This window comes from Chiroxiphia lanceolata, unplaced genomic scaffold, assembly GCF_009829145.1.
Source record: "Chiroxiphia lanceolata isolate bChiLan1 unplaced genomic scaffold, bChiLan1.pri scaffold_66_arrow_ctg1, whole genome shotgun sequence".
NCBI lineage: Eukaryota > Metazoa > Chordata > Aves > Passeriformes > Pipridae > Chiroxiphia > Chiroxiphia lanceolata.
In genome coordinates, this window is record NW_022476531.1 from 13301 (window position 1) to 34949 (window position 21649).

The 21649-nt window shown below is 60.0% G+C and overlaps 1 protein-coding gene and 1 long non-coding RNA gene across 7 annotated transcripts; one reads left to right on the top strand and one right to left on the bottom strand.

The window, feature by feature from the left end:
- Window positions 1-5: 5 nt before the first annotated feature.
- Window positions 6-19898, top strand: LOC116781814 (interleukin enhancer-binding factor 3-like). Of its 6 annotated transcripts, none has more exons than XM_032677573.1 (20): window positions 6-40; window positions 3704-3799; window positions 3886-4112; window positions 4325-4505; window positions 5493-5640; window positions 7042-7133; window positions 7565-7660; window positions 10690-10801; window positions 11187-11284; window positions 11634-11745; window positions 11843-11971; window positions 13360-13559; window positions 13884-14054; window positions 14272-14409; window positions 14718-14894; window positions 15222-15375; window positions 16037-16090; window positions 18053-18403; window positions 19131-19253; window positions 19419-19898. In XM_032677573.1, the coding sequence occupies exons 2-20, from the start codon at window positions 3797-3799 to the stop codon at window positions 19547-19549; spliced, it is 2697 nt and encodes an 898-aa protein (XP_032533464.1). In that variant the 5' UTR covers window positions 6-40; window positions 3704-3796; the 3' UTR covers window positions 19550-19898. The 6 variants fall into 6 exon arrangements, with proteins under 6 accessions (XP_032533464.1, XP_032533466.1, XP_032533465.1 ...); XM_032677575.1 differs by having other exon boundaries at window positions 19131-19244; XM_032677574.1 differs by having other exon boundaries at window positions 15225-15375.
- LOC116781820 lies at window positions 5689-21551 on the bottom strand. Its single transcript, XR_004354988.1, has 3 exons — window positions 21199-21551; window positions 20715-20717; window positions 5689-5699 (listed from the first exon to the last, which is right to left on the bottom strand). It is a non-coding gene; the product is annotated as an uncharacterized LOC116781820 (long non-coding RNA).
- Window positions 21552-21649: the final 98 nt, after the last annotated feature.

Here is a 21649-nt window from a genome sequence, read left to right on the forward strand (position 1 = left end):
CCTCCCGCCCGGCCCATTGTGTGCAGACAAAATGGCGGCGGTGAGTGAGGGGAGGGCGGGGGGCGCGGGCCGGGCCCCCTCACGGACCCCCCTCGGCGGCTGCCCCGAGGGACGGGGCGGGGGCGCGCCGAGCCGGGGGGAGCGCAGGGGCCTCACGGGGCTCCCCCCCCGAGCCCCCTCGCTGCCCGCCGCCTCCGCCGCTTTTGTTCGCGCCGCGTTTGCAAATGGCGGCAGCGCCCGGCGGCCCCCGCGCCCCCTCCTCACCCTCCGCGCCCCCTCCTCACCCACCGCCCGCGCCCCCTCCTCACCCCCTGCATCCTTCCTGCATCCCCTCTGCGCCCCCTCCTCAGTCTCTCCATCCCCCCTGTGCTCCCTCCTCACCCCCTCCATCCCCCCGTGCTCTCTCCATCCCCCGTGCTCCCTCCTCACCCCCTGCATCCCCCCCGTGCTCCCTCCTCACCCCCTCCATCCCCCCTGTGCTCTCTCCATCCCCCCTGTGCTCCCTCCTAACCCCCTACATCCCTTCTGTGCTCCCTCCTCACCCCCTCCATCCCCCCTGTGCTCTCTCCATCCCCCCTGTGCTCCCTCCTCACCCCCTCCATCCTCCCTGCTCCCCCTCCTCACCCCCTCCATCCCCCCTGCATCCCCCCGTGTTCCCTCCTCACCCTCTCCATCCCTCCTGTGCTCTCTCCATCCCCCCCTGTGCTCTCTCCATCCCCCCTTATGCTCCCTCCTCACCCCCTCCATCCCCCCTCTCCCCCTCCTCACCCCCCAGGTTCCTTTGGGGCCCCGTACACGTGTGGGGTTGGGGCTGGGGGTCCCTGGGGGGGTTTTGAGTGGGGCTGCTCCTTTCCTGACCCCTTCAGCCACCCCTGGGGTGAGAGGTGTGTGTGTGGGGAGGGTCACGGAGGAGATGGGATCATCCCCCCGCAGCCCACCTCATCAGAGGTTGGAAATTGGGGTCGGATCATCCTCTTTGGAGGGACTTTGAGGGTCCTCTCCCCCCTCAGGACCAGGATCCCGCTCTCCTCCCCGCGGTTCTTCCCAGCCTCTCCCTCTGCTCCCTCACAATTCCCGCTGTTCCAGCCTGTTATCCATGGCTGCTCTGTTTGTGGATGGTTTAGGAACAGAACAATCCCTTCCCCATGGCCTCGTCCCCCCTCCCTCGCTCCGGGATTCCCGCTGGAATCCAGGCCCCTGGATTGTCCCCTGCAAGGATTCTGTCCCGGGCAGCTACCAAAACATGGATAAAAGTGACCAATTCTTCCCTGAAACCCAAACACAGCTTCGCCTGTGCCGGACTTTCCCGTATTTAGGGCCGAAATTCCAGCCTTTTCTCTCCTCCATCCTCCCAAACCCACATTTTGGAGGGTCAGGTCACTCAGGAGGCTCCATCCAAGCTCAGTCCAAGCGGGAACTTTGGTGGATTCCAGCTGGGGATGGGAGCAGAGGAGGGGGAGGGCGAGGCAGGCAGAACTCCAGGCAGGTGGAATTCCAGAGTTTCTGCTGCTGGATCTCTCCAAGGCAGGATCGGGATCCTGGTTTAACTGATCCCGGGGTTCTTTTCCCCGAAGAGATGCGACTCCAGCGGTGCTGCGGCATCAGCTCCCGGAAGGGGGATAACGGGATAACGCCCGTCCCAGGGCCCCTGGGAGACTCCCGGGCTGTTGGGGTGTTTCTGACCGGAGGAACAGCCGGCTGGAATTCCAGCCCTTTCCCTACAGGGCCTGGAGGGGGTTTTAAGGACAATGACGTGGGGCCTTTGGGGCCAGCCCGGAGCGGGAGGCGCTGGAAACGCCGGGAGATGCCGTGTGGATCCTTGGGAACAGTTCTCCCTGCTCGGCTGGTGCCAGGCTGGGGTTAATTACAGTTTAATTACGGTTGAATCCCAACTGATCCCGCTGTTGAATCGTCCTGTGGATGAACTGGCAGGATTGGGATCGGGGGGGGGGTTTCCTTGGCGTGGAATCCGTGCGGCGGCGGCTCCAGGGAATGAGTTTTCCCGGGTTTTTTCTTTCCTATTGCTGGTTTTGAGCCCCAGCTTTGGGCGGCCCATCCCTCCATCCGGGGAGATTCCAGTGGGAAAAGGCCAAGGAGTCTGGTTTGGGGGCAAGGGAAGCTCCCGGAAAAGGGAAGGGGGTTTGGTTGGGAGCACTGGGATAACACAGGCGGGATCCCCCCTCTCCAGGTGGGATTTGGAGTCACCAGGTGGATTTGTTGGGGTTTGGTGGTAGAAGGAAGTGGAGCAACTGGTGGAGGTGGAGGAGGATGATCTTCATCATCCTCAGGTGCCGAGGGCCGGCGTTTCCCAGGGCTTTTCCACGGCACTTCCCAATCCTTGGAGTTACCGGGAGCCGGCGGGTGTTGCAGGGGCAGGTGAGGGGAAATCAGGACTTTAATTAACTGTATTGGGTCCAATTAACAGCCCTGGATGGGGCAGGTGCTGATCCTCAGCCTGGCCACGTGGGAACGGTGCCGGAGCTGATCCCGGCACGAGGCGGAGTCCGGGGCAATCCCAGGATCCAGACGTTCCTCTGCTCCGAGGAACAAAGCACTGGAATTGGAACAAAAGGCTCTGCTGCCCCGGCTGGGGGTGGTTCCCTCCGAAAGCGGCTCCTCGGGCAGGAATTTGGTGTCATTTGGGCTGAATCTGCTGAATTTTATGAGTTTTTAGCGCTGACTTCCCACCCGGATTTGCTGCTCGGAGTTTATCCTGGAGCTTGCTCCGGGTAAACTCAGGGGAGAGACTCGGTGCAGCCTCGGGACTTGGGTTGTTTCTTAATTAACAGCCAACGAGGCGACTTTGGGGCTGCGAAATGGATTTGGGGCAAAACCAGGGATGTGGCAGAGGGATCCGTGCTGGGATCTGCCCCTGGATCTGACAGAGGGATCCATGCTGGGATCTGCCCCTGGATGTGGCAGAGGGATCCGTGCTGGGATCTGCCCCTGGATCTGACAGAGGGATCTGTGCTGGGATCTGCCTGTGGATGTGGCAGAGGGATCCATGCTGGGATCTGCCTGTGGATGTGGCAGAGGGATCCATGCTGGGATCTGCCCTTGGATGTGGCAGAGGGATCCATGCTGGGATCTGCCCCTGGATCTGACAGAGGGATCTGTGCTGGGATCCATGCTGGGATCTGCCTGTGGATCTGACAGAGGGATCCGTGCTGGGATCTGCCCTTGGATGTGGCAGAGGGATCCGTGCTGGGATCCATGCTGGGATCTGCCTGTGGATCTGACAGAGGGATCCATGCTGGGATCTGCCTGTGGATGAGGCAGAGGGATCCGTGCTGGGATCTGCCCTTGGATGTGGCAGAGGGATCTGTGCTGGGATCCCTGTGTGAAGAGCGGGAGGAGAGGCACATCCGACTCTCCCCTCTTTTGGTTCATTAATTAATTACCCATCCTGGGGCAGCAGGGGGTTCTGTCTGGTTTGGAGACAGGAGCAGGAGCTTTAGGAAAAATCCCATTTTGTGGGAAAACCTCTTGGGAATAAGAGGGAATAAAGGATTGGACCCTCGGAGTGGTGTCTGTGCCCCGCAGGGTGCCGAACCCTCTGGAAGCATTCCGGGGGGCACCCTCCGGCTCTTAGGGATACAAATCCTTGGGAGCAGAAACCTGGGCTTTGGGCTGGGAGTTGGCATCCCCGGAATGGCTGTTCCCCCTCCCCAGCCCCGGCTCACCCGCTCCCTGCCCCTTCCAGCTCCCGGAACGCCGCGGTGCCGCCACGGTCTCCCCGCTGGAAAAGTCCACATAAACACCTCTGGAACGCTCGGACGGACGTCGGGAAGCAAAAATGGTAAGAGACGGGGGGGATTCCCCCCCGTGGGATGGCTTTTGTGTCCCGGGGCGCCCCTGAGTTGTCCTGAACTCATCCCTTGGCAGCGCCCGATGCGGATCTTCGTCAACGACGACCGGCACGTGATGGCCAAGCACTCGGCCGTGTACCCCACGCAGGAGGAGCTGGAGGCCGTGCAGAACATGGTTTCCCACACGGAGCGAGCGCTCAAAGCCGTCTCCGACTGGATCGACGAGCAGGAGAAAGTCAGCGGGGAGCAGCCGGAGTCGGAGTCCATGGAGACGGCGGCCGAGGAGGAGAACAAGGAAGGAGGGTGAGGAGCGAAGGGCGCCGCCGGCATCCCTAAAAATCGGGGGGGGGGAAAGTTGCGGGATTGGGGGGAATTAACTAACGACTGTTTGAGGCGGGTGTGGTAAATCCATCCCGGGTGAATCCCCGTGGATCCATCCCTTAGGTTGGGTGGGGCAGCAGCACCAGCCTGGCTGCACATTCCGTGGGGTTTGAGCGTGTCCCATGTGTTTTCAGGGATCAGAAGGCCACGGAGCAGCTGACGAGGACCCTGCGGGGCGTGATGCGCGTGGGGCTCGTGGCCAAAGGCCTCTTGCTCAAGGGGGACCTGGACCTGGAGCTGGTCCTGCTGTGCAAAGACAAACCCACGGCCAAGCTCCTGGAGAAAGTCGCCGACAACCTGGGGGTGCAGCTGGCGGTGAGTGGGGCCACCAGAATTCCTTTGGGATCGCTCCGGTGCTCGCCTTCCGGCTCGGAAAAGTCGTTTTCAGTGGTTCTTTGGGATTGTTAAACGAACTTCTCCTCATTAATCATGAAAGGTTTGGGTTGGAAGGGGCCTTGGAGCTCATCCCATCCCGCCCCTTCCCCCAGCACACCTTGTGCTATCCCGGGTTGCTCCAAGCCCCATCCAACCTGGCCTTTGACCCTTCCAGGGATGAGGCAGCCACAGCTTCTCTGGGAAGCCCCATCCCAGCCCCTCACCACTCTCACAGGGAGGAATTCCTTCCCAGTGTCCCATCTAACCCCTCCCTCTGGCAGTAGGAAGCCATTCCCCCTCATCCTGTCCCTCCAGGCCCTTGTCCAAAGTCCCTTCCCAGCTCTCTTGGAGCCCCTTTAGGAAGAGCTTTAGGCTCCCCCCGGGAGGGGCTCTAAGGTCTCCCTGGAGCCTTCCCTTCTCCAGCTGAACATCCCCATCTCTCACAGCCTGTCCCTGGAGCAGAGGTGCTCCAGAGCCACGGAATCATGGAATGGTTTGGCTTGGAGGGGACCTTAAAGGTCCTGCATGTCCAGGGATCTCCAACCCTCTGCCGTGGGCGGGGAGACACCTCCTGCAGCTCCAGGCTGCTCCAGGGCCATGGAATCATGGAATGGTTTGGCTTGGAGGGGACCTTAAAGGTCCTGCATGTCCAGGGATCTCCAACCCTCTGCTGTGGGCAGGGAGACACCTCCTGCAGCTCCAGGCTGCTCCAAGGTGCTCCAGGGCTGTGGAATCATGGAATGGTTTGGCTTGGAGGGGACCTTAAAGATCCTACATGTCCAGGGATCTCCAACCCTCTGCCGTGGGTGGGGAGACACCTCCTGCAGCTCCAGGCTGCTCCAAGGTGCTCCAGGTGCTGGGCTTTGGCTGGGAAGGGCCGCGGGAAGTCTCCCTGCTCGGGAGCTGAGCGGGGCCGTGGCGTTGCAGGCGATCACCGAGGACAAGTACGAGGTCATCCAGTCGGTGGGCGACGCCGCCATCGTCATCAAGAACACGAAGGAGCCCCCGCTGAGCCTCACCATCCACCTGACGTCGCCCGTGGTGCGGGAGGAGCTGGAGAAGCAGCTGGCCGGAGGTACGGCCGGCCCGGGCCCGGCAGGGCGCGGCGGAGCACCGGGAAAGCGTGCTCTTCAGCTTCAGCCGGAGCCTGGCGGCTCCCTCTGGGCCAAATTCCAGCGGGAAAAATTCCTTAGTTCCGCCAGCCTCATTGCGATCCCCGGTTGCGGTTTATCCGGGCCGAGCACTCCGAAGCTGAGGAGCACCTTTCACGTGGGATTTTACTCTTTTGATTTTTTTATTTTTTATCTTTTTTTTTTTTTTTTTTTTTTTCTCTCCGAGTATCGTTATTATTTTATCCTTTGTTTTGGTTCCACTTGGGCCTTCAGTTCACTAATTCATCATCTCGTTGTATTACTCGTGGTTTGTCCCCGGCCATGTCAGTGCAGTGACATGAAAATAGAAAGCAGATTTGTTTAAAAAAAAAAACCCCCCAAAAAACACCACCACCCTCTCGAAGGCTTCTTGTCCGAGGAGTTGCATGTCCATGAACCGGGGATGTTCCGGGATGTTCCCCCGGTGTGTGTTGCAGCAGAACGACGGGGTGTGCTCGGGGCCCCTCCCGCGGCTCTTCCAGCACCTCAGGTTCAGTTCTCCGGAAAGCGATGCAGAGTTTTGGATAAAGTTAGCTCCTCCAAATTCCCTTTGGGGTCAACAATTCCAGACAACCGCTGGTTGCTCGCTCCGATTCCGATGGGCTCCGTAGGGCCGGCGGGTCCCCCGCTCTGCACTAGCCTTATCTAAAACCCTGATCTCCAGCAGCTTCGGGCGACTTTCAGGCCCTTCCTCAGTTTTGCTGCAGCACAGACCGGGGCCCTCGTTGTGCTCTTGATTGTTGATCTCTGGTGTTGATCTCTGACCTCGTCTCCGAGCCTTCTAGTTTGTCGATTTTAGGGACGCTGGACCTTTGACCAACAGGACGTTCTCTGTCGCGGGCCGGGGCCGGGGCAGCCATCCTTCCGGGCGGAGGGTTCCCTGGATCCCCTCCCCTCCCGGGCGCAGAGCCGGGGGTCACGCACCTTAAATTCCCCCTGGTGACCCCTCCCGGCCTCGCTGCCGCCTCTCCATCCGGCAGGGATCTCTGTCCCCTCCACCGAGCCTCTCGCTCCTCCTCCTCCTACCTTCTCCTCCTCTTTCTTCTCCTCCTCTTCCTCCTGCCTCCTCCTCCTCTTCCCAGAGCGCATTCCAGCCCATCCATCCCTGGGAATTGAGCTTCCCCCCCATCTCTGCAGCCGCACGCCCCGGGCGAGGCCGCACGGCGGCAACGCCGCAGCCCCTTCCCTTCCCTCCCGCTCCCGGCATCCCGGCAGGATTCTTTGGGAGCCTCAGCTGCCCGTTAGGATGCTGCCTCCTCCCCCTCGGCCCGACAGAAGCCCCTTGGTCAAACCGTGCCTTGTCTTCTTATTCCATCCACGACTAGAAACGCTCTCAGTCACCGACTCCCCGGACGTTCTGGACAGGCAGAAATGCCTTGCTGCCTTGGCGTCTCTGCGCCACGCCAAGTGGTTCCAGGTTTGCATTTTGTTCTTATATTTATCTTTAAGTAGAAACATTGGTAAACTCTTTTAAGGGGCTGAGTGTTCTTTTCGGAGTTGGAGTGGCCGCCGGCCGCTCGGAGGTGCCGGACTTAGCGGCTGTGGGGCGGCACAGCTGCTAAAGAGGCGCCGCGGTGACACTTTAGGAACCTTTTTTTTTTGTTGTTGTACGGAGCAGCCGCGGAGCTGCTGCTTTGTGTGAGGAGTCAGGTCGGTGTGGCCGTGCCCTCGGCGTGGCCGTGCCCTCGGTGTGGCCGTGCCCTTGGTGTGGCCGTGCCCTCGGCGGCTCCGGGCGCGGAGCTCCTCCGGCTTTACCCTCGGCAAAGCAGCACCTCGAGAGGGACTGGACGGCGCGGCGCGGGCGGGCGCGCTCGGTGAATCCCTCTGTGGTTTCGGTTCCGCTTCCAGGCCAGGGCCAACGGGCTGAAGTCGTGCGTCATCGTGATCCGAGTGCTGCGGGACCTCTGCACCCGCGTCCCCACCTGGGCCCCGCTCCGAGGATGGGTAATTCCCTCCCTTCTCCCGTTCCCGGGGGGGTGGGGTGGGAGGGGGGGGCTGGCAGCATTTCTCAGGGCTGAAGTTCAGCTCTCCTCTTTCCCAAGTTTCCAAGGCACGTCCCCTTTCCCAAGTTGGGGTTTTCTGCGGATGAGCGACGTGCCCGCCCTAAAAGGCGCAGAGCGGATGTTGTGCGGTGGCAATCAGCCACCAGCACAGTGTTAATTGGCTTATCAATTACTCTTCTCATTGTTAATTGCCTTATCAATGACCCACCGCATTGTTATTGGCCTTATCAATGACCCATCACATTTTTAATTGCCTTATCAATGACCCACCACATTGTTATTGGCCTTATCGATGACCCACTGCATTTTTGATTGCGTTATCAGTGACACTTCACATTCTTAATTACCTTATCAATGACCCACTGCATTGTTATTGGCCTTATCAATTACCCTTCACATTTTTAATTGCCTTATCAATGACTCACCACATTGTTATTGGCCTTATCAATGACCCATCACATTTTTAATTGCCTTATCAATTACCCTTCACATTTTTAATTGCCTTATCAATTACCCTTCACATTTTTAGTTGCCTTATCAATTACCCTTCACATTTTTAATTGCCTTATCAATGACCCACAACATTGTTACTGACTGGCCTTGTCAATGACCCATCATGTTTTTGATTGCCTTATCAATGACTTATTGCATTTTTAGTTGCCTCATCAATGACCCATTGCATTTTTAATTCCCTTATCAATGACCCACCACATTGTTAATTCCCTTATCAATGGTCACTCACATTACTTGCTTTAGCAGTTATTCACTCAGGTTGGTATCAAATTGTTTTATTAATTACCCACTCACATCATTATCCAATTGCTTTATCAATTACTCATTCCTGTTATTATCAAACTGCTTTATCAGTTATTAACCCACGTTATTACCAAAACATTTTATCATTTATCACATCACGTTGGTGGGGGTTTTATCAGCTGTAAAATCTCGTTAGTAGCAAATTGTTTTATCAATTATCAAAGCCCACCATTATCGTTGGCAAATGGCTTTATCAGTTATCAGATATCAGTTATCAAATCACGCTGTTGTAAAATAATTTCCATAAGTTTCCAAGTCACGTTATCAAATAGTTTTATCAGTAAGCATCAATCATTTTAATGGCATTATTATAAAATATTTCTGTCCGTTACCAAGTCACGTTATCAGATAGTTTTATCAATTATAAGGTAATTTTATCAGTTATCAAACCAGGCCGTTCTCAGATCACATCAGCAATTTGTTCTGTCAGTTATCAAATCACATTGACCCGTTGTTTTATCAGTTATCAAACAGCCTGGTGTCATCAGCTCGTTATATTAATTATCTAATCACGTTGTTATCAAACTGTGTTGACCAATTCCCGATTTCCACAGCCTGACTCTTCTCCTTCTCTGGGAACTGGAAGCTGCTCCCTGCTGGGGCCCTTGCCTGGAGTCCCTTTCCTGGGGTCCTTTTCCCATGGTCCCTCTCCCAGGATTCCTCTCCCTGGATCCCTCTCTGGGGTCCCTCACCCAGGATCCCTCTCCCAGGAGCCCTTTTGGGGGTCCCTCTCTCAGGATCCCTGTCTGGGGTCCCTCTCTCGGATTCCTCTCCCAGGATTCCTCTCTAAGGTCCCTCTCCCAGGATCCCTATCTGGGATTCCTCTCTCAGGGTCCCTCTCTGAGGTCCCTCTCTCGGATTCCTCTCCCAGGATTCCTCTCTAAGGTCCCTCTCCTGGGATTTCTCTCCCAAGATCCCTCTCTAGGATTCCTCACCCAGGATCCCTCTCAGGGGTCCCTCTCGCAGGATCCCTCTCTGGGGTCCCTCTCCTGGGATTCCTCTCCCTGGATCCCTCTCTGGGGTCCCTCTCCTGGGATTCCTCTCCCAAGATCCCTCTCTGGGGTCCCATTCCCAGGTTTCCTCATCCAGGATCCCTCTCTGAGGTCCCTCTCCCAGGGTCCCTCTCTGAGGTCCCTCTCCCAGGATCCCTCTCTGGGATCCCTCTCCCCAGATTCCTCACCCAGGATCCCTCTCTGGGGTCCCTCTCCCAGGTTTTCTCATTCAGGATCCCTCTCTGAGTCCCTCACCCAGGATCCCTCTCCAGGGTCCCTCTCCTGGGATTCCTCTCCCAGGATCCCTCTCTGGGATCCCTCTCCCCGAATTCCTCACCCAGGATCCCTCTCCAGGGTCCCTCTCTGGGATTCCTCACCCAGGATCCCCCTCCGGGATCCCTCTGCCAGGATCCCCCTCCGAGATCCCTCTCCCAGGATTCCACTCCCAGGATCCCTCTCAGGGGTCCCTCTCCTGAGGTCCCTCTCCAGGATCCTTCTCCGGGGTCCCTCTCCCAGGATCCCTCTCTGGGATCCCTCCCCTGGAGTCCCTCTCCAGGTCCCTCTCCCAGGATCCCTCTCTAGGTCCCTCTCCCAGGATCCCTCTCTGGGATCCCTCCCCTGGTGTCCCTCTCCAGGATCCCTCTCTTGGATCCCTCTCCAGATCCCTCTCCCAGGATCCCTCTCTGAGATCCCTCTCCAGGTCCCTCTCCCAGGATCCCTGTCCAGGTCCCTCTCTCAGGATCCCTCCCCTGGAGTCCCTCTCCAGGATCCCTCTCTGGGATCCCTCTCCAGGTCCCTCTCCCAGGATCCCTCTCTGGGATCCCTCTCCAGGTCCCTCTCCCAGGATCCCTGTCCAGGTCCCTCTCCGGGTCCCTCTCCCGGGGTCCCTCTCCCAGGATCCCTCTCCTGGAGTCCCTCTCCAGGATCCCTCTCTGGGATCCCTCTCCAGGTCCCTCTCCCAGGATCCCTATCCGGGATTCCTCCCCCGGAGTCCCTCTCCAGGGTCCCTCTCCAGGTCCCTCTCCCAGGATCCTTCTCCCAGGTCCCTCTCCCAGGATCCCTCCCCTGGAGTCCCTCTCCCAGGTCCCTCTCCCAGGATCCCTCTCCAGGTCCCTCCCCCGGGCTCCCCGTGCCCTCCCTCACGTCCGTCCTTGCCTTGCAGCCTCTGGAGCTGCTGTGTGAGAAGTCCATCGGGACGGCGAACCGGCCCATGGGCGCGGGCGAGGCGCTGCGCCGGGTGCTGGAGTGCCTGGCCTCGGGCATCGTCATGCCAGGTGAGCCGCCCCAACCCGCCCTTCCCGCCGGGAAGCGGCGCCGGGAGGAGCGCGGGGGGCGACGCGGTGACCGGGCAGCCCCTCGTGGTCCGGCCCGGCTCCGGCCACGCCGGGAACCGTCCCCCGCCCTCGGGACGCCGGCTCAGAGCCACCTCAGCCCCGTAGAGAGAGGGAGGGACCGCTCGGCTCCCGGAGAGGTCGGGAGCAGCTTCCCGCAGAGTGTCCGTGGAAACGAGCCCGGGCAGTCCCGGAGTGCCGGGCGAGCGCCGGATCGCGGCCGGTCCGCGCTCTCGGAGCGTCGTTGCCGCCCCAGGGACTTTAGTTTAGTTGCTTTAGAGAGACCCGGGATAATTCTCTGCATATCTTCCTTGTTTCCTGCCTTCAGATGGTTCTGGTATTTATGACCCTTGTGAAAAAGAAGCCACTGATGCTATTGGGCATCTAGACAGACAACAAAGGGAAGATATCACACAGAGTGCTCAGGTATAGTGTGACCTCCAGACCTTGCGGAATTCCCCGGCTCGCCCGCCGCTCCCGGCCCCGTTGGCCAACGTAGACTTAGTGCCCTGCGGCCGCTGGTGACCGAGCCCGGGCCGCCCGCACGGGCCCCACGGGGCGCGGAGCTTGGCCTGAACCAGAGCAAAGAATCAGGTGTTGAGGAGTGACTTGCCCCCCCCCTCCTGCCCCCGGCCCCCATTTTTGGGTTAAACCCCCAGCAAACGGTGAATCCAGAGTGTCCCGCGAAGGGCTGAGGATCGGTGTGAGGGCGGGCGGGGGCTGCGGGCAGCGGGTCCCCCGCGGCCCCCCGGCTGACACCCCCTCCTCTCCCCAGCACGCGCTGCGGCTCGCCGCCTTCGGCCAGCTCCACAAGGTCCTGGGCATGGACCCCCTGCCCTCCAAAATGCCCAAGAAGCCAAAGAACGAGAACCCGGTCGATTATACTGGTACGTACTGGGAGGGGAGGGAGCGGCCCCCGACCTCCCTCCCGGCTCGGGGTGGGAAGCAGAGAGTTGAGGGGCTGCTTGTGCTGGTCCCCCACAGTCCAGATCCCGCCCAGCACCACCTACGCCGTGACCCCCATGAAGAGGCCGATGGAGGAGGACGGGGAGGAGAAATCCCCCAGCAAGAAGAAGAAGAAGATTCAGAAAAAAGGTATTGAGTTAACGAGAGGTAGGTACAGAGGGGTGGGAGTGGGGGCATGGATGGGGGGGAATGGGGGCATGGATGAGTGGGAATGGGGGCACAGGGAATGGGGGCACAGGGAATAGGGGCACAGACAGAGGGAATGGCACAGACAGGGGGGAATGGGGGCCTGGATGGATGCGAATGGGGGCATGGATGGGTGGGAATGGGGGCACAGACAGATGGGAATGGGGGCGCAGAGAGGGGAATGAGGGCACAGGGAAATGGGGGCACAGACAGAGGGGAATGGGGGCACGGACAGGTGGGAATGGGGGCACAGATAGAGGGGAATGGGGGCACAGACAGGGGGAATGGGGACACAGACGAGGGGAATGGGGGCACAGCTAGAGGGGAATGGGGGCACAGCTAGAGGGGAATGGGGGCACAGATAGAGGGGAATGGGGGCACAGATAGAGGGGAATGGGGGCACAGATAGAGGGGAATGGGGGCACAGGGAATGGGGGCACAGGGAATGGGGGCACAGACAGGGGGAATGGGGGCACAGACAGGTGGGAATGGGGGCACAGGGGGAATGGGGGCACAGGGGGAATGGGGGCACAGACAGGGGGGAATGGGGGCACAGATAGAGGGGAATGGGGGCACAGGCAGGTGGGCTCAGGGGTGCAGGATCTTGGGCATTTCAGGGCTCTAAATAGGGGTGAGGGGATTGATAAAAGAACTTGAAACTGGGAGGTTTGTGCTGGGTAAAACTGAGACCAAGGAGGAGATCAGAAATTGTCTGGAATTGGAAAATACCACCGGGAACGGGTCTGGGATCAGGAAATACTGATCAGGGCTGGTCTGAAGTGGGAAAATACGGGTCAGGACTGGTCTGGAATTGGAAAAGACCAATGGGAACTGCTCTGGAATGGGGAAAGAGTGATTGGAACTGGTCTGAATTGGAAAAGACCAATAGGAATTGGTCTGGAATGGGAACAGACCAATAAGAACTGGTCTGGAATGGGAACAGACCAATGGGAACTGGTCTGGAATGGGAGCAGACCCATCAGAACTGGTCTGGAATGGGAACAGACCAATAAGAACTGGTCTGGAATGGGAACAGACCAATAAGAACGGGTCTGGAATGGGAAAAGACCAATAAGAACTGGTCTGGAATGGGAACAGACCGATGGGAACTGGTCTGGAATGGGAACAGACCAAATGGGAACTGCTCTAAGTTGGGAAAGATTGACAGGAACTAGTCTGGCATGGGAAAAGACTGGTCTGGGAGTGGCAAAGGCCCATCAGGGCTGCTCTGAGATAAAACATCCCCAATTGCAACCGGTCCAAAGCCGGGAAATGCCGGTCGGGGATGACTTTTGCGTCCTCTCGGGCAGACGAGCGCCCGCCAAGCGCCGTGTGGGTTCTTCCCCCAGAGGAGAAGCTGGAGCCGCCGCAGGCCATGAACGCCCTGATGAAGCTGAACCAGCTCAAGCCAGGGCTGCAGTACAAGCTGGTGTCCCAGACCGGCCCTGTGCACGCCCCCATCTTCACCATGTCCGTGGAGATCGACGGCAGCACCTTCGAGGCCTCAGGGCCCTCCAAGAAGACGGCGAAGCTGCACGTGGCCGTCAAGGTGAGAGGGGGGCAGGAAAAACCCTGGGAAAGCCCCGGGATGGGGCGGGAGCAGCTCGGCCCCGGTGGGCGCTGGGGTGGGGGGGGGTGTAAATGGGGGCACAGGCAGGTGTGGGACTGGAAATGGGGGCACGGAGAGGTGTGCCCGTGGGATTTGGGGAGCGCCCGTGGGATTCGGGGAGCGCCCGTGGGATTTGGGGAGCGCCCATGGGATTCGGGGAGCGCCCACGGGATTTGGGAATGCCGAGCACCGGGGTCTGGTGGGTGGGGCAGGCAGGAGCCCCTGGAGCTGAGCAAGGCCCCTGACCCTTCTCCGCCTCTCCAGGTGTTGCAAGACATGGGGTTACCCACCGGAGTGGAAGGCAAAGACTCCGGGAAGGGCGATGAGTCGGCGGAGGAGACGGAGCAGAAACCGGTGGTCGTGGCTCCTCCGCCCGTCGTTGAAACGGTGTCGACGCCCACGGCGGCCTCGCCCACGGCAGATCAGACCCCCGAGGTGAGCACAGCGGGGAGGACACGGCCTCAGGGTGTGGACACAGCCTTGGGGGGCGGGGGACACGGCCTGGGGGTGACCGTTGGTTCTCCGGGTCGCGGTAAAACCCGAGGCAGACGTGGCTTCGTGGCGTCGCTTCCCAAAGGATGTGTCGGGAGAAGCAGCTCCGGGCCCGCTGGGGGTTTTTTCTGGGGTTTCAGCCACCCTTCTCCCCTTGCAGAACGTGAAGCAGCAGGGACCAATCCTGACAAAGCACGGGAAGAACCCCGTGATGGAGCTGAACGAGAAGCGGCGCGGGCTGAAGTACGAGCTGATCTCGGAGACGGGCGGCAGCCACGACAAGCGCTTCGTCATGGAGGTGAGGAGGGGGCACCTGGGCTCCATCCCCTTCCCAGGAGCTCGGATCATCCCATCCAGGGCGGGATGGGCGGGAAAAGAGCTTGGGAAGCCGCCTCATCCCCTTTCCCAGGAGTTTAAACCTTCAAACCCAAGTGGTTCGGGTTGGAAAAGACCCTTCAAAGCTCATCCAGCCTCATCCAGCCTCACCCGGAGCGCTCCCAGCTCTGGGATTGCCCGTAGGCACCATAGAAATGCTTCATTTTCCCAAGTGGCCCCATCTTTTGGTGCCCTTTCCCGCTGACACGGGCGGCTTCCTCCCTTCCCAAGGTGGAGGTGGACGGGCAGAAGTTCCAAGGCGCCGGCTCGAACAAGAAGGTGGCCAAGGCCTACGCGGCGCTGGCCGCGCTGGAGAAGCTGTTCCCGGATGCTCCCGTGGCCATCGAGCAGAACAAGAAGAAAAGAGCCCCCGTGCCAGCCAGGGGGGGCCCCAAATTCCCAGTCAAAGTGAGTAAATCCCCACTTCCGTGGCTCTGGGGCGCAGCTCGGGGGGTCGGCGGCTCCGGGGTCTGATCCCTTCCTGAGGTTGGGAGTGGGGCACAGACAGGTGGAGGAGAGGTGGATCTTGGGGCTTGCAATCCCAAACCCCCTCAGGTTTTGTGGCAAACAGCCTCCGGGTTCGGGGGCTCCCCAGTTCCCAGTCCCACCCCCGCGGCTCCGGCTGTTCCCCTCCGGTTTCCCGAGGCGGTGCCATCCCGGAGCCGCCTCGGGGGAGGTGTTTTGGGAGGCTCTGGGTGACGCCTCCCTCCTCTCTGTGTCTCTCTGTGCCCTCAGCAGCACAACCCGGGGTTCGGCATGGGGGGCCCCATGCACAACGAGGCCCCCCCGCCCCCCAACATGCGCGGCCGCGGCCGGGGCGGAAACATCCGGGGCCGCGGGAGAGGCCGGGGCGGCTTCGGCGGCAACCACGGCGGCTACATGAACACAGGTGAGGGCCACACCCCCCCAGGGAGTGATCCCCCCTCTGGCATCCTGTCTGCAGCACCTGGAGGGGCCAGAACATCCCAAATGGGAATGATCCCCCTCTGGAACTGTGTCCAGAGCACCTGGAGGGACCAGAACATCCCAGATGGGAATGATCCCCCTCTGGAACTGTGTCCAGAGCACCTGGAGGGACCAGAACATCCCAAATGGGAATGATCCCCCTCTGGAACTGTGTTCCCAGCACCTGGAGGGGCCAGAACATCCCAAATGGGAGTGATCCCCCTCTGGAACTGTGTCCAGAGCACTTGGAGGGGCCAGGACATCCCAGATGGGAATGATCCCCCTCTGGAACTGTGTTCCCAGCACCTGGATGTGCCAGAACACCCCATATGGGAATGATCCCCCCTCTGGAACTGTGTTCCCAGCACCTGGAGGGACCAGAACACCCCAAATGGGAATGATCCCCCCTCTGGCATTGTATCCACAGCATCTGGATGGGCCAGAGCCCCCTAAAATAGAGGGATTGATCCCCCCCTTTGGCATTGTGTCCACAGCACCTGGATGGGCCCGAATTCCCCCCAAAACCCCCCCATTTGGGAATGACCCCCCCCACTGGCTCCTCCCAATCCCAGTTTTATTCATTCCCACGTTTTCTGCCGCTGCAGGGGCCGGGTACGGGAGCTACGGCTACGGAGGGAATTCCGCCACCGCCGGCTACAGTAAGTGGTTGTTGTGAGGAGTGTTGGGATAGAAGGGGAAAATCCAGGAACGTTGATGTGGGAGAGCTCAACTTCCAGCTGTGCGGCGGGAGTCACCCCCCCCCTCGCTCCCGAGTCCCCAGTGCTCCTGCTGGATCCAAATCCGGGCGTTTTCCCCCTGGGAATGGCCCCGGGGGACTCTGCTCCCGTCCGGCTCCAGCCCCGGAGGCGACGCCGTTCCAGAGCCTCGTGTCCGCGCGAGGAAATCGGGATTTGCTGCGGAAGAGGAATAAAAACCCGCCGTGGAAAAGGGGACGTGGAGGGGAATCGAGGAAACGAGCCCGAAATAACGGATCCCACTGAAATCCAGGTGCCTCCAGGGGCAACCCAGCCATGGAATGTGGGGGCGGAGCCGGGATCCGCCGTGGGTCACCCCGGACGTTTCACGCGGAATTCCGGGAGCGAAGCCCGCGGGATTTCACTCTTTGGCTCCTTTTCGACCCAATCTCCCCCGTCTCTCCGGATCTGGGGCGTCAGTTGGGTTCTGGTGGCTTTTGTTCCTCCAAAGGAAGTTTAGTTTGGGACGTGCCCAGTTTTCTGTGGAACGAGAACTCCCCAAACTTTGGGAATTGGGCAGGGAAGGAATCACTTCCGGAGCTTGGCTGTGGAACCCTCCACATGTGGAATTAACCCCGGATTCACTCAGATCCCGGATGGAATCACCACAATTCCCAGAAGATAAACTGTGGAGCCACGGAGTCTTTGTTTCATGGGAATCCCGCTGGAATCATGGGAATACTGCTGGAATCATGGGAATCCTGCTGGAATCATGGGGGTCCTGCTGGAATCACGGGGGTCCCACTGGAATCATGGGAATACCGCTGGAATCACAGGGGTCCTGCTGGAATCGAGGGGGTCCTGCTGGAATCACAGGGGTCCTGCCGAAGTCACAAGGGTCCCTCTGGAATCATGGGAATCCTGCTGGAATTGTGGGGGTCCTGCTGGAATCATGGGAGTCCTGCTGGAATCACAGGGGTCCTGCCAAAGTCACAAGGGTCCCTCTGGAATCATGGGAATCCCGCTGGAATTGTGGGGGTCCTGCTGGAATCACAGGGGTCCTGCCGAAGTCACAAGGGTCCCTCTGGAATCATGGGAATCCCGCTGGAGTCACGGGGGTCCTGCTGGAATCGTGGGGGTCCTGCCAGAGTCATGAGGGTCCCACTGGAATCATGGGGGTCCCACTGGAGTCACAGGGGTCCTGCTGGAATCACAGGGGTCCTGCCGAAGTCACAAGGGTCCCTCTGGAATCATGGGGGTCCTGCTGGAATCACGGGAGTCCTGCCAGAGTCACGGGGGTCCCCTTGGAGTTGTGAGGTCCCACTGGAGTCACAGGGGTCCTGCTGGAATCGTGGGGGTCCTGCCGAAGTCACAAGGGTCCCTCTGGAATCATGGGGGTCCTGCTGGAATCACGGGGGTCCTACCAGAGTCACGGGGGTCCCCTTGGAGTCATGAGGTCCCACTGGAGTCACAGGGGTCCTGCTGGAATCGTGGGGGTCCTGCCAAAGTCACAAGGGTCCCTCTGGAATCATGGGGGTCCTGCTGGAATCATGGGAATCCCTCTGGAATCATGGGGGTCCTGCTGGAGTCACGGGGATCTTGGGGGGGTCTCTCTGGAGGGTCTGGGGGGGCCAGACCCTGGTGTGAGGCCGATGGATGTGGCACTGGCAGCACCGGGACCTCATCCCGCCCCTCACTGGGAGCAGCAGTGGGATTGGGATTGGGAGTGGCAGTGGGATTGGGATCGAGAGCGCCAGTGGGATTGGGATTGGGAGTGGCAGTGGGATCAGGATCGAGAGCACCAGTGGGATTGGGATCGGGATCGGCAGTGGGATCGGGATCGAGAGCACCAGTGGGATTGGGATCGGGATCGGCAGTGGGATCGGGATCGATGCTCCAGCCTCTGACACTCCTCTCTCTGTCCAGGCCAGTTCTACAGCAACGGTGGCCACTCCAACTCGGGGGGCGGCGGTGGCGGCGGCTCCTCGGGCTACGGCTCCTATTACCAGTCCGGCGACGGGTACACGGCGCCGGCGCCGCCCAAGCACGGCGGCAAGAAGCAGCAGCACGGCGGGGGCCAGAAGGCCTCCTACGGCTCCGGGTACTCGGCCCACCAGGGCCAGCAGCCCTACGGGCAGGGCCAGTACGGCGGCTACGGCCCCGGGCAGGGCAAGCAGAAGGGCTACGGCCACGGCCAGGGCGGCGGCGGCTACTCCTACTCCAACTCCTACAACTCGCCCAGCGGCGGCTCTGACTACAACTATGAGAGCAAATACAGTGAGTGCGGCCCGGGGGTGCGGGGAGGGAGGGAGGGAGGGAGGGAGGGAGGGATGGAGGGATGGGTGGATGGGTGGTGGATGGATGAGTGGGTGGGTGGGTGGGTGAGTGGATGGATGGATGGGTGGATGGTGGGTGGATGATGGGTAGATGGTGGATGGATGGGTGGATGGATGAATGGATGGATGGGTGGATGGATGGATGGATGGATGGATGGATGGATGGTGGATGGATGGATGGATGAGTGGGTGGGTGGGTAGGTGGATGGATGGATGGTGGATGGATGGATGGTGGATGGATGGATGGTGGATGGATGGATGGGTAGATGGATGGATGGATGGATGGATGCGTGGATGGATGGATGGATGGGTGGGTGGATGGATGGATGGGTGGATGGATGGATGGATGGGTGGGTGGATGGATGGATGGGTGGATGGATGGATGGATGGATGGATGGAGAAGGGGCAGAGGGGGTGGCTGCCCAGGCCCTGGGCGCGTTCCCAGGGCATCATCCGGGTCTTGGATCACCCTGGGCTGGGGGAAGAGGTCCCTGCCCGGGCAGACAGTGGGTGAAGGTCCCTTCACACCCAAATCCTCACGGAATTTTCGGATCTGGGGGGGGTTTAAAATGCCCTTGGGTTGGTCAGAGCAGTTGGGTGTGGTCGGCAGCAGGGCTGGGGGGTCCCTGCCCGTGCTCACCGTGCCCCCTCTCCCGCCCCCTCCCCAGGTTACAGCGGCAACAGCGGCCGCGGCGGCAACAACTACTCGGGCGGCGGCTCCTACAACTCGGGCTCCCACGGGGGCTACGGGGGCTCGGGGGGCGGGGGCTCCTCGTACCAAGGTAAGCAAGGTCAGTATTGACACCCCCTCCCCTCCCCGGGGGGCTCCGTGGCCTTGGCCAGCTCCCGTCCCGGCGGGCTCCCATCCCAACGGGAGCGCTGCGGGAATTCCGCGCGGTGCCGTGACCGTAACCACCCCCCTTCTCTCCTCCCCGTCCCGCTCTCCCTCTCCGCAGGCGGATACTCCTCCCAGTCCAACTACAACTCCCCCGGCTCCCAGAACTACAGCGGCCCCCCCAGCTCCTACCAGGCGTCACAGGGCGGCTACGGCAGAAACGAGCACAGCATGAGTTACCAGTACAGATAAACCCCCCCCTCCCCGTGTCCCCACAGCCCCAGACCCCCGGGACGGTCCCAGTTGCCCCCACCCCACCCCGGGACCCCCCTGCCCCGTCCCCTCCCGCTCTGTGTGACCCGTCACCGGCGGCCGCCCCGCGCCCGCCGTCCCTGGGCCTCCGTATTTAATGGGTCGTAGTTGCCACGACGACTTGGTCTGAATAGGATTATTATTATTATTTTTATTTCTTTGGGGGGAGGGAGTGCGGGGGGGAGGGGGCCGGTCGATCCGATTCCGGAGCCTCTTTCCCGCGCGGCCCCGGCCGGGCCCTCCTTGTTCTGCTTTTGTGAAGTGCGTTAAAAAGGAGCTTTTTTCGGTATTTTCCCGCCTCTGGTGGTTTCAGTTTCTTGGTGAAGGGTCGTGGGGAGTGGGGGGGGGGGGAGTGGAGACGAATCAACCCGAAATCCGGGATGGTTTGGGCTCCCAGCGCGTGGTTCTGTGCCTCCAAACCCCCCGAGTCAGAGGATTCTCTTAAAAAAAACCCCAAATTCGGGGTATTTGTCTCATAAAACCCCCAAATTCAGAGGATTTTTCTCTTAAAACCCCTCAAATTCAGAGGATTTGTCCTTAAAAACCCCTGAATTCAGGATGATCTCTAAAAACCAAAATTCAGAGGATTCTCTTAAGAAAACCCCAAATTCAGAGGATTTGTCTCTTAAAAACCCTCAAATTCAGAGGATTTGTCCTTAAAAACCCCTGAATTCAGGATGATGTCTAAAAAAACCAAAATTCAGAGGATTCTCTTAAAAAACCTCCAAATTCAGAGGATTCGTCTCTTAAAAACCCTCAAATCCAGAGGATTTGTCCCTTAAAAAAACCCCTGAATTCAGGATGATCTTCTCTATAAAAACCAAAATTCAGAGGATTCTCCTAACCCCCCCCCCGCAAATTCAGAGGATTCATCTCCTAAAAATCCCTGGGGCCAAACAGGGGCCGTTCCAGTCCTCGCCTGTGTGTCCCTGCCTTGCCTCCGGCTCCAGTGCCAACACCAGGAACGCCTCCTGGAACGGGGCACGTCCTGGAAAACACCAGGAATGCTGCCTGGGACAAGGCACATCGTGGCAAACACCAGGAATGCTGCCTGGGACAAGGCTCGTCCTGGAAAACACCAGGAATGCTGCCTGGGACAAGGCACATCCTGGCAAACACCAGGAATGCTGCCTGGGACAAGGCACGTCGTGGCAAACACCAGGAATGCTGCCTGGGACAAGGCTCGTCCTGGAAAACACCAGGAATGCTGCCTGGGACAAGGCACGTCGTGGCAAACACTGGGAATGCCGCCTGGAACGAGGCCCGTCCTGGCAAACACTGGGAATGCTGCCTGGAACCCTTCCCAGCCCAGATCCAGGAACGGACGAGGCTCCGGGTGCTTCCAGCCCTTTTATTACAAACATTGGCTATAAATTAACGGGACAGATCCCGGCCCTGACCAATCCATAAAAACAGTTCAGTGGCTGCTCCAGAGCCGGGGCCGGGCACAGTCCATGGCCAGTGACAGCCAGCAGATCCCGGCGCTGCCGGCAGATCCCGGGGACAGTCGGTGGAAGGGGACACCGGTGGTTCCCAGTGACACTGCTGGCTCCAGCCAGTTCCCAGTGGCACCGGTGGTTCCCAGTGACCCCGGCAGTTCCCAGTGCCACTGGTGGATCCCAGCGCCACCAAAGGAAGCCGGTGACTCCAGCAGTTCCCAGTGACTCCAGCAGTTCCCAGTGACCCCAGCAGTTCCCAGTGACCCCAGCAGTTCTCAGTGTCACCAGCGTTTCCCAGTGACCCCAGCAGTTCTCAGTGCCACCGGCAGTTCCCAGTGACCCCAGCAGTTCCCAGTGCCACCAGCGTTTCCTGGTGACCCCAGTGGTTCCCAGTGCCACCGGCAGTTCCCAGTGACCCCAGCGGTTCCCAGTGCCACCGGCAGTTCCCAGCGCCACCAGCGCTCCCCAGCGCCGCCGGCAGCTCCCATCCCTACGGACACTCCACGGGGACGTCCCTGAAGTGCGGCCAGACCTGGAGCAGGTCCTGCGGCGCGTAGTGGTGCACCATGACGAGGCGGGAGAAGCGGCACTTGTCGTAGGG

Excerpts from the sequence above, each read along its gene's own strand:
- LOC116781814 (XM_032677573.1), top strand. Across the intron at positions 7,134-7,564 it reads GCCACGCCAAGTGGTTCCAG|GCCAGGGCCAACGGGCTGAA; the intron begins GTTTGCATTTTG and ends TTCCGCTTCCAG. Across the intron at positions 11,746-11,842 it reads GAACCCGGTCGATTATACTG|TCCAGATCCCGCCCAGCACC; the intron begins GTACGTACTGGG and ends GGTCCCCCACAG.